Source organism: Scleropages formosus, chromosome 17, assembly GCF_900964775.1.
Source record: "Scleropages formosus chromosome 17, fSclFor1.1, whole genome shotgun sequence".
Taxonomy (NCBI): domain Eukaryota; kingdom Metazoa; phylum Chordata; class Actinopteri; order Osteoglossiformes; family Osteoglossidae; genus Scleropages; species Scleropages formosus.
Window position 1 is genome coordinate 21833892 of NC_041822.1, and position 11447 is coordinate 21845338.

The window sequence follows — 11447 nt, forward strand, 5'->3', positions numbered from 1 at the left end:
ATGTTCTCTGTCCCAAACCGATTTCCTGCACTGCAACTTATTTTTTTGATGCGAAAAAGCATAATAAATATTTTAACATAACCATCTGTCACACGTCATGCTCACGGACAGGAGACGGGAGGTAGGGTTTCGACCCGAGTGCGGGTGCTGTGGTTTCGGAGTCAAAACATGGGGACAATCAGAAACTGAGGTCGGGGACGGGAGAGGATCTTCCGAGGTACGAACGTTGTTTCAGGGGCGAAGTAATACTCAGGAAACAGGTGAACAATCCGAGGTCAAAAAAGCCAGGAGAAGCAGGAACGTTAAGCAGGGAACAGGGTATGGGGAAAACAAAACGCTAAATGCACAAGCCACCGGATGGGCGGTGTAGATTCCGCACCCGTTGCCGTGACGGCGCTTCCTTTATACCGTGCCGTGCTAATCAGCAAAAAGTACTGTCGCTGAGCTTGCGGATGTGGGCGTGACATCACGCCCCCGACCTGATGACCAACCACTGCACCTGCACCAAATCACGGAGGCCAGGTATAAAAGAACCGCCCAGACAACCCCAGCCCATGGAACCTCGTTAGAGCTATCCCCAACTCTGTGCGCTATCTCCGTGATCTCCTTCATGCTCCTTCTCGCTCCCTCCTCCTTAGCCCTTGGACACGACCCCCCTGGTTCCTTAACTCCTTGCTCCTGTCCTCTTGACTCCAGCTCCGGAACATCTCCTCGGACAAAGAACGTAAGTCGACCAACCCACGTCTGTTCCCGACTATTCTCTTGCCTAGCCCTCCATAAACAAACGCCCGCACTTGAGTCCAGTCCGGTGGCCCCTTGTCAAACCATGACACCATCACATTATGGCAGAATTGACTGTATTGTGGTTAGCAGTGACATTGTCATTGTTGCTGCTACTTACTCAGTTAAGAATGACATTTTTTTCATTTAACACCATTTACACAGCTGAAAAAATTCTCTGGAAAAATCCTAAATATCACACCTATCTATATTCCTTGACTAGGTCCCTTACTCTAACACACAACAGCCACACCGCTGTAGATCTACATTTACATTGATCATTTAGCTAACACTTTTCTCCAAAAGGCCTCAAATTAGTTACCCATTTATACAGCTGGGCAATTCTATTGGAGCAACTCAAGGGAAGTACCTTGCTTAAGGGTATGACAACTGCAAGTGGGATTCAAACCTTTGCTTCTAAATGCAGAAGCTCTAACCACTATCCTACTGGCTGCCCCAAGACCCCTTTGGTTCTCCATCCATGAAAAGCCAACAAGGCGGAATTAAGGACTAAGGCTTGGGTTCGGGAATCAACAACAAGCAGATGGGGAAAAACAACAGGGAACCTGGAGAGGGGGATGGAGGGACTGGGAAAAGCTCAGGATGCAGGAGAACTCTGTGTGTGGGCATGCTGGGAAAAAAAAGCAGAACACTCCTACGAGCTACGCTGAGCCGATAAGACCCTAATTATACCGCTCCACTCCTGGCTCAAAGAGAGGCAATTAGGGGATGAAGACAGATAGGGGAGGCGGCGGCAACAGAGGTTTAGGAGGGAGCGAATGTGAGTGGGAAAGTGGCACAGCCAACCTTCTCGGGACAGGATACTTTCCTCCTCCATACAGGTCTTTCACCTCAAGGCCAACATGGCCTTTCCTCAGGACACCTCCAGGCCTCAACTGCCCGCAAACACACAGCGGAGATCCCAGAGGAAGCTCAAAGTTTACACTCACGCTTACACACCCAAACCCTTTCTCTTAGTCACCTCATTCTTGGCAGCTCATTGGGGCAGTAAGTAGTGTAGTGATTAAAGCCATCTCTGTGCAATCAGAAGGTGCTGAGGTTGAATCCTGGGGCTGAATCCTGGGGCTGACACCACTACTTCAGTTATGTCACTTGCACTAAGTTGCTGCAGTAAAACTTACCAAGCGGTATATATGGATAAATCACTGTAAAATATTTGAATCTAATCTCCTGAACATCGGTGCATATGGTGAAGGAAACAAAGTAAATATACTTAAGAATTACACACCTGGAGTTTTGTTTCTTTCTCCTAAGGTAACGCATAAATTGTATTTTCTATGAGATGTACGTTGCTTTGGAGAAAAGCGTCTGCTAAATGAATAAATGTAAAATGTAAATCTAGTGCTGTGGTACCCCTGAGCAAGGTACTTACCCTGAAATTGCTCTAGTAAGACTACCCAGCTGTAAAAATATGTAACTATGTGCAGATGCCATAAGGCTACAAGTCACTTTGGAGAATGTGTCAGCAGAATAAATGAATTGAGTGAAGTGTTCCTGAATAGGGTGAATTGATTTGATTATTCGAAAGACAATGGTATTATAACACACGTAGTTACGAAGGCCTGCTTATTTTATATGCTTTGTAGACCTTCCAAAATAATAAAGCAATGTACTCTGTAACAACTGAGAGGCATTCTGGACAGCAGCCACCCACCAAAGAATAAAAAAAACACACGGGGGCACAAAAAGTGTTGCTTGTTGACCTCTGACCCCATTCGTCAGGCGGTTCCAGTTCATTCCTAGGGTCCCTCTTGCCGCTCCACTGCAGAGCCGATGTGTGAGTCGCAACACCGAAGCCGCAAATTAGCCCGGGTGACACAGGATCTCTTTCGCAGTCGGGGGTCGTTGGGGATTAAAGACCCGCGATCTTAAAATCTCCTCTGCTGCTTGTTTCCCATTTCTTCGCTTCAAGACGGTCTCCATTCCACTCGCGAGACAAAATTAAGCTCCGACACAGATTAATTTTCTGTTTTGAGAAAAGTCGAGTTCGCGAACCCACGCGCGCACGCGCCCACACAAGCAGCACTGCGAGCGGCAGCTGCAGTCACGCCCCCGATGCACTTCCCACAAGGCACACGGCCTGGTCCGACTCTCCAGGACTCCTCCCGAAAAATGCCAGGACGTGGGCTGCACCGGTTCGGCTGTCTCTCAGCAACGGGGCGGGTTGATTGCCGATCTCGAAACTTGCTCATCTACATATTCATGAGGCGCGGAGCTCCCAGAGGGTTGATTTTATAGATGCTGATTAGGACCACGCGCGCGCTCTTACTAATCAGGGTAGGCAACTCCATAACACGGTTCATCTGGGCCACAAATACACATGCCAGTTGACAACTGCACATTTCATTTGGGCGTTTCCTACATAACTACCGGAGCTTGCTGCAGGGGTGGACACTTCTGGTCCTGGGGGGGGTTGACTCCCCCCCACAGGTTTCGAACACACGTTCCAGCCAGCAGATGATTTACGCGGGGAGCAACAAACGCAGCCCTTCCCGCAAAAATGATATCTTGAGTTAAACAGCTCGCCGGCCAGGTGGAACAATAACCAGCAGTCCGTAGATGTGTTGAGGATTGAGGGCCACGGCCAAGGAAACCCGGAACTCTCAGCCAGACGTGGAGCTCAGCCCTTTCGTCTCATGACATCCCAGCAAAGGGCTGCCTTCGCAGACGGTCGACGCGCCCCGCTTCGCCGTGCGAGAGACAAACGCCTAATCGACGTGAGAGAGCTGTCAGATTGGATCTCCAGCACCAATCGCGGAGAGACAATGGAAAGACACAGATCACACCGTTAACACCCCGGGCTCAGCGAGAATCTAAGTGCAACACACTGGCAGCTCGCACCCTACGTGAAGACAAAGAACTGTGGGCTAGAATGAAAGAGGAAATATAGGGCATAAATAAAATGCCATTAAAACGTTTATTTCAAGAAATAAGCCTTATCACAAAGGCTTTAAAACTACTGTATACACTGATTTATCACAATACTCCTTTCCTTTGTGGCAAAACCGAAGAATTTGTAAAACAGTAATGTAGCTAGAGTAAATAATTAATTTTCCTGGGAAGACTCAGGTTGATCATGCTTTCTTTTCCTGTCAGGTCTAACTAGTCATGAGACTCTTCTGTACCCTGCATTACAGGTAACATGGAATAATACATTTTCATTTTTTATTTAGCAGATGCGTTTCTCCAAAAAAAAGCATATCGGCAACAGACAAAGACTTCTGGACACAGACACACAATTATAATTGATCTGGTCAGACACTTGAGTGCCCACCTGTAGAACTGAGAGTCAGATAGGAGACGTAGAAATTATTGTGACACATGAACTGTGAAAAAGTACAATGTGGATTTCAGAAAAAAAATTATCAATATGGAATGCCGTGGAATTCTATTCAAACCTTGAGCCAAGGCCTTTCACGACAAAGTGTTTATGCAGGAGAGCCGTAAGGGGACATCAGGAGATGTGCGCTGTGGCCCGTTTCAGTCACCCATTGACTCCTCTTGATCTCGTCTTTTGTGTACAAAAATGCGTAACAGACGGAAGGAGCAAACGAGCGCAACGAAAAAGAGAATAGAGACGTTTACGCTGTACTCACAGTAGGTTTTCCTGGTCAGCTCCTCCACCACCTCGGGCTTCAGCTTGCTGTTTGACTTCCCCATGGCCACTGCACTCCTCCACGTGCCAGTGACCTCTGCCAACTCCTCTGGGCTGAACAAGCGGCTAATTTGAATGGAGTGGGGGGGTGGCGGAGGGGAAGGGGAGGGGCACGCTAATATAACTCAAGTCTCCCCTGGCAAAAGCAGGTCAGCTTTGGCTGGAGGCAGAGAGCTGATTGATCGCCTCCTTTTCAGCTTTGCTCCCAGTTTCCAGGCGTGCCTCTGGGCTCAGCACTCGGTCCCCTGAAAATCACGGCTCTCCCAAAGCCTCACGCCTCAGTCAGTACCCTGAAGTGCAGCTCCTGCTCCTTGCTCGGACTGAGCCACACACTCCCCAGGCTGGTATGTTTCCTTCCTTTACCTTGGTTTCAGAAGTCCCTCCTTTCCTATTCTATGTCTGAGCCACCTAACAAAACACAGGTTTGGCACCCTTCCCTTTGTCTCAGTGTGGTTCCCTGCTCCGGGTGGTTGTTAACCAAGATTTTCCCCTTGTTGCAGGGTACAGTACCAACTGGGGAGGACTTAGAGGCAGGCAGAAGCTGGGCTTGTTTGAGCTTTGCTTGATCTTCACCATCAAGTGCTCCTCTGGAATGAACTTGACACGAGTCCCCTTGCAAATACTGACAGAAATCTTGAAATGGAAAAAACACCCTAATAGGCAACTGTAATTAATACAACGGAAAAACAGCAAACTATAAACATTTGTATCTCTAAAATGGTCTTCTCCCCACAACAAAAGGGCCAATGGCAGCCGTCACAGCTTAAGATGTGAAGGATTTACGAGACATTTTCTGTTCGGCCTCTCCACATAAATCTTCCCCGCCGTCAGTCTGGGCACAGAATGATTTCAGGCTCTTACAGCAGACAGCAGGTCAGGCGTAATGGGGCTTCTCGTTGTGTCGAGGGCCAGAGCCATCAGTCACGGGTTTGAACCCCTGCTGTGGACTTCTCTCTTTCTGATCAGGAAGTTTAGAATCCCTGCTGCAGTGGTGCGATGGGTTCCTGGTGCTGCGGTCACATGTCCGTCCCGCGTTGTCTCAGGTTCCAACACACAGCACTGTGGGAAACAAATAGAGAAGTCGGGGGGGCGGTTATGTGTGTGCTAGAAAAGCTAGTGGTTACTTGATCATTGATTCCCGGGTGCATATAGCTATCGCTTGTTAATGACGAGCAGGCTTTGCTTGGCTCCGCCTTCGCAGTCCTGACCACGCCCTCTTTTTAATGTCCTGCAGGGACTAACTCAAACGCACCCTTGTTGCATTTCACTTAATTTAATATTAAGGTATGTGTTTTTTTTTTGCAAAAAAAAAAAAAATGAAAATGAACATCGACACACAAACCGCGTGCCAATTTTTGCCTAATGCTTTCAAAATTACGGCACATTAATGTTTAATACTATCTGCTTCAAAAAAGTCCTGCGCTCTAATTTCTTCAGACACACTGTGTAACAGATATTTTTCAAAAGATTTATTCCTACTCTTTTGCTGGAAAAAGACAACAATCGTTAGAAGGCTTATGTGGAGACAGCATTTCTTTTATGAATCAGGGTATTAGAATATTTAAAGCTGTACAGCGGCTGCAACTACAGAAATACCATTTTCACATTATCTCAAGTAAAAGCTGTGTTTCTGGGTGCTTTTCATCCAAAGTTTCATTTATTCTTTAATTCAAGGACAAGAAAATATTTCACCATGCTGTACAGCAACGTTGGGCTCAATTATTGCAATTCTCTCATTTTGTTCACAAATCACTTCTTAATTCCCCAGTCCAAACCCCGAGTCCCATGCCTAAGACGACGTAAATCATGTATGCAAAGATTGTCTATGAGAATTCCCTTCGCCGAAGACAGAATAAAAAAATTAAACTAAAAAGCATGCAGGTTTATATCTTGAGGCTTTCTCCAGGCTTATTTAAATACTCTCTGTGATTTGTTACTGGTAATAAAAAAAAAAAATCTCCGATCCATGTTTTTTCCCTTTTCACAGCATTATATGAACAGTATAAATCATTTAAAATCAAAGCAGAGAAAAACAGTTGCCGTAAACTATGACGTATGACTCGGCTACCAGCACCGAAGGGTTCGAGATGATACTATCACACAATGTGAAGTGTGACTTCTTCCAGGCCTTGGATGCTACCCCAACCAACAGAGTGAGACCCAGCCGCAAGATTTTGTTTCATTCAAGTTTCCTTCTACCATCTACAGACATGTGTTTTGCTGGTGACCCCAAATTGCTCATAGATTGTGTTTGTGTGTGTATGTGTGTGTGAGTGAAAGTGTGTGATTGCCTTATAATGGACTAGCACCCCCTGAAAGCTGTACCATCCCTCATGCCCTACACTTCCAGAATAGGCTCTGGACCACTGTGACTACACAGAACAAGCTTTCTCTCCATGTAAATTCCAGAATCACTGGCATCACTTATTTGTGGTTTCGAAATAAAAGCTTCACTCTCGACCATCATGCCTCCACAGGGCAGGAGGACAGCGTGTTACCAAAATAGGAGTCCTCTAGTGGCGACGCAGCCGACTGCACGGAGGCCGCTGACCGGGTCACATATGTGGCTGCTTCCTAATCTGGAAACAGAAGCTTTTCCCAGCCAGTCACAACTGTGACGTGGCCGGCGGGGTCAGCGGAATCTTATCCTACTCCCACGCCGAAGGAGTGGAGCGCAGGCCACCCCGACGTCGCCCGGGAGTTTTAATTTCCTAAATGCAGTAAGTGGATCTAGCTTCAGCGGCACGGCAGGCTTTAACCGGTTCTCGGAGCCGCGTGCCAAGGTTTGCGCCATTACACAGGGAGAAGAAGGATGGAGGCAGGGGTGCCGGCAGCAAAAGGGTGTGGAGCAAAGCCCGCTGTCATTAATGCCTTGATCCATTTGTTGATTCCCTCCTGCAAAGACACACACACACACACACACACACACACACACCCTGAAAAATGTGACTGCAATTTTCGGTACACAAGTGAAATTGCGTATTCCAAAAAGATAGTAGCATTTTTATGTGATTAATATCTTAATTTATAGGCACTGAAAGACAGAGGTGGGTGGAGAAACTTTCATAAAAGCAACTAATCATAAAAAATGAAAAAAAAAAAAAAGGCTTTTCAGTGACTATAATAAGAGCGGTTGAAATAGATGGGGGTCTGCAGTTGCCTCAAGTGAATTTACTTACAGCCTCAGGCAAACTATTCTTATTTATTACAATATATGTCTTCTGAATGATCTTTAAACTCAGAGTGGATTTATTCTTGGTATGTTTGTTCATGAAATCATTTTGTGTAAAATACTGTAGTGTCGGTGCTTTTAGAAGAAACTCATCATCTGTTATATATAAGAGTTCCGCTAATTAAATAAAACAAATATTTAACTCATTACCTTTCGAAGGTCTTGAAAAGAGTTATGAAATAATTATGGGCAGCAATTATGGTAATAATGACAAATTGCTGTAATCGTGTTTTTGGTGACGGGTCACGGGGTTAAGTGCAGGTGTTTTTTGTGTTTTTCTGGTCACGGTCAGATTTGCGTTCGTGTGAGGAATTCAACAACCAGGGAGACAAACCTAACAACAAAGAAGAGGACACCGGCCTCGTAACACCATGTCTGCGGTGATAACACCTGCCCCTTGAACCCTGTCCCCGATCAGCTCTCGTCCCCGCTTTTCTTCCGCAGTGACGCGACTCTTGACTTCTCCCACGCAGAACTCTCCACAGCAAACAAGCAGACTGGAACACCACTATCCATGTCATTATTAGTCGGAGTATTTCCCACATCCTGAAACAAGGGTTTCGAACACAACGCTCGGCAAAAGCTCTGGAGGTGGATCTGGTCCATCATTTGTTTCCACAGTCCTACCCCTCCGCACGCCCAGTGCTGTTCAGACATTTATACCTTTATATGGTAGGCAAGTGAAGACTTTAATGTAACTTTTCATTCTTACATTTATTCATGTAGCTGTTGCTTTTCTCCAAAACGACTTACAATGTTAACCTACCAACAATTACTTAACCATTTGTACAGCTGCCCATTGTCCATTTACACCAGAGCAATTTAGGGTAAGTCCCTTGCTGAATAGTACTAGTCGGATGTGAGATTCAAACATGCGACCCTGGGGTCCTGATCACTATGCCACCAGCTGTCCAGCTGATCAGTCCCTCTGTATTGCATATTTTATATATATGTATCGCAAATTCACAACGGCCAGGAGTTTCGGTGAAGAATGAATACTCTAGAGTTAAAAGAGAGCAACCCAGTAATTCAGCCTTAAAGAGCATAAATGTTCAGCATGCATTTTAAACCAGCAAACCAGTCCAAGCCATTACATAACATGAACTATAAGTAGTGTGAAACAAAAATCTGATTTCTTTTTCTAGACAGAAAATAGGAATCAATGGATATACCTTTTTTTGCCCCCACCTTTAACATGCACTCCTCCTAACTGACAAGGTTTACAACATTTAGATGGAAATTATGCTAATTATTAACTATTGTGACAAGACTGGCATGTAGGAGAAGGGAGAAGATGCTGGAAATCAAGAGCAGATTTGTGAATTAGGCAGGAACAGTACTTTGGGCTTGGTGAGTTAGTATTCTGTTTAACTAGTCAGCGGTGATCTTGACTAGTTACCGCTCAGTGTTAAGTGGTTAGTGTTGGGCTGAGCTACTAAGTCTAGTGCTGTGTTTAGCAAGTTAATGTTCAGTTTACTTAGTTGCCCCCCCCCCACACACACACACACACACACCTCGCAGAAGAGCAGGAACACAGTGAAGGATATTTTCTGGAATATACGAGTGGAATGTACCGATCGATACTAATTTTTTATGTGCACGTTTTAGTTTACTAGCTCGCCTCAATCTCTGCATTAAATTACGCACGGCACGAGGCTGGGATGCATTCCATGAAACTGGTTAAAGAAACTAACTCGTTAAGTCCGGCTCAGAGCCGCGCGGCGCACAGCTCCAGTTTAGTGGACGTGGTTAACCGGAGCAGCCGGACTAGTAAGCGTCTCCTCGCGCGGTAACCTAGCAACAACTCGTTTGCAGAGCGTGGTGACCACGCTGGTAGCGCTTGCCTTCGCGCGGTAGTGTACGGTAGCCTAGCAACAGTGTCGCGGAGGGACGGGGGGAGAGGGAGGGAGGTTTAGAGCCGTGGTCGCGCGTCCGGATAGCGAAACGGCTCGTTGCGCGACGAAAAGGGACCGGGGGTCTGCTGTGTGGTCAACGGTCACATCTTCACGGCTGAGTTCCCCGCTCTTTAACCAGGTGTGTGGATCAGGAAAGTAAGTTATTTCGCCTTTGCTGGGGCGCGTTGTAAGACACACTCACTCACCTCTCTCCTGTTCCGTAGCGAAAGGCGGGAAGAAATGGAAATAAAATCCAGTTTTTTGTTCGTCTTTTGTCCGACGTTTCCAGCCTGTCCGCCGCTTGCCGGAGGACCTTTATGATCCCCACTGTGCGGTGCGCAGCCTCCGGACCCTCCTCGCTGCCGCCTCGCCGCCGCTCCCCGTGCTCTGTGGCAGGACGCGGCGCGCGCCGCCCTCCACGCGGCACCTCCCCGGCGCGAGCTGCGTTAACCCTTTGTCCCCGAGCGCAGCGAGACGGCGCGCATCTTAGACACGAAGCAAACCACCTTCTTCTGGGCGCTCAGACGCCGGTCATTGAACCCCGTCCAGTTACGCGGCTTCTCCTCTCGCTGAAATATGCTGAATTTATCTTAAAAACATGTTTCCTCTCGCTGATTTAAAGACTCACATAGTCTGAATGCATTGATGGGACGAGCAACGTTCGTGTAGCCAAAATGTGCAAAATTAATGATAAAAGTTCACGGACAGTAAAGTGACTGTTTTAATTTAAAGATGTTTTTCTAATTTTCCTTTGTTCTGCCATCATATTGTTTGAGACGCGTTTAGTTTAATTATTAAAGGAAAATAGACGTAGCCGGATTCTTGCCAAGTTCTGCAACTGCCTTCGGGGATGATGAAGCTAAAGACTTGAAAAAATGTAACCACAAAGAAAAAAAGAAAAAAAAAAAACATTTTTAACGCGCTGCGAAGGATTGGCGTGGCACGTGCCAGTCCCTGAATCTTTGTTCTCCTCCTGGCTGCAGTCTGAAATAATCCCTGCTATGGATGACAGCTCCGGAGCTTGTGTTTTGCTTAAATTTTTGTCACATTTTTACACACATGATTATGGTGATGAGTGATCTGGGGGCTTCGCGCCGCAGGGAAGTAAAGGGCAGCCCCCCCCCGTACAATAACCGCGCAGTGCCCACCCGCGCGCACTTGTTACGAGCGGCGCTAACAGTAAATGCGACCCGCGGCGCCGCTTGCTGGGCGCGCGGCTTTCGCACGCGCCACTCGGAGAGACGAGACGCGGCCCGGGAGCAGCTCTCGGGGACGCGCCCGAGGGGAAGAGGCACGACCTTCGCGCACCGCGCCTCTCGAGCCGAAGCAGCTCTGTCTCCGACAGATGAGCCCGAAGGGGATACAAGAAGCGCGCGGAAACAGCAGTTACTGTATTTTACACTGCTCTGCCTCGGCGGGAACCATTGGCGCCAATTTAGCCACTGCACTTACACATAATGGGACACGGACACTGTACATACATGGATAGTACTGTTACCAAGAGAAGGCCGCATTGTGTCCCCAAAACCTGTTTCTGCTTATTTTTTAGGTCTCCCTAATAAACAAATGCAAATCAGACAGACTCCTCAGAAGGAAAGATTCAGACAGCATGGAAGCACAGCCTGTTTGATACCCCCATTTGCATTTCTACCTATTTATTTTGCTAGCGCTTTCAAAGAGATTAGTTTAAGATATAACATACGTTTTTTTTTACTTATCAATGCAGCTGGGTAGTTTTTAACCAAAGAGAGTGAAGGTGAGATCACTGGTCAAGGGTGCGACAGCAGGAGGTCAAACTCGGAGCCTTGTCCTTTGAACACTACGCCACCTGCTGCTGATAATGCAGATTGCGGTACAATGCATA

The 11447-nt window shown here is 46.9% G+C and overlaps 1 protein-coding gene across 2 annotated transcripts in view; it reads right to left on the reverse strand.

Moving 5' to 3' along the window:
* Positions 1-9879, reverse strand: part of ncs1b (neuronal calcium sensor 1b) — a 35772-nt gene extending 25893 nt beyond the window's left edge. Inside the window, exons 1-3 of one of the 2 annotated variants that reach the window (XM_029259505.1) lie at positions 9790-9879; positions 5318-5515; positions 4398-5089 (exon numbers count right to left, since the gene is read on the reverse strand). In XM_029259505.1, the coding sequence (XP_029115338.1) occupies positions 4398-4461 (64 nt within the window). In that variant the 5' untranslated portion in view covers positions 4462-5089; positions 5318-5515; positions 9790-9879. Of the gene's footprint in view, positions 1-4397; positions 5516-9789 lie in introns of both variants that reach the window. The other variant, XM_029259506.1, reaches the window with a different exon arrangement.
* Positions 9880-11447: the final 1568 nt, after the last annotated feature.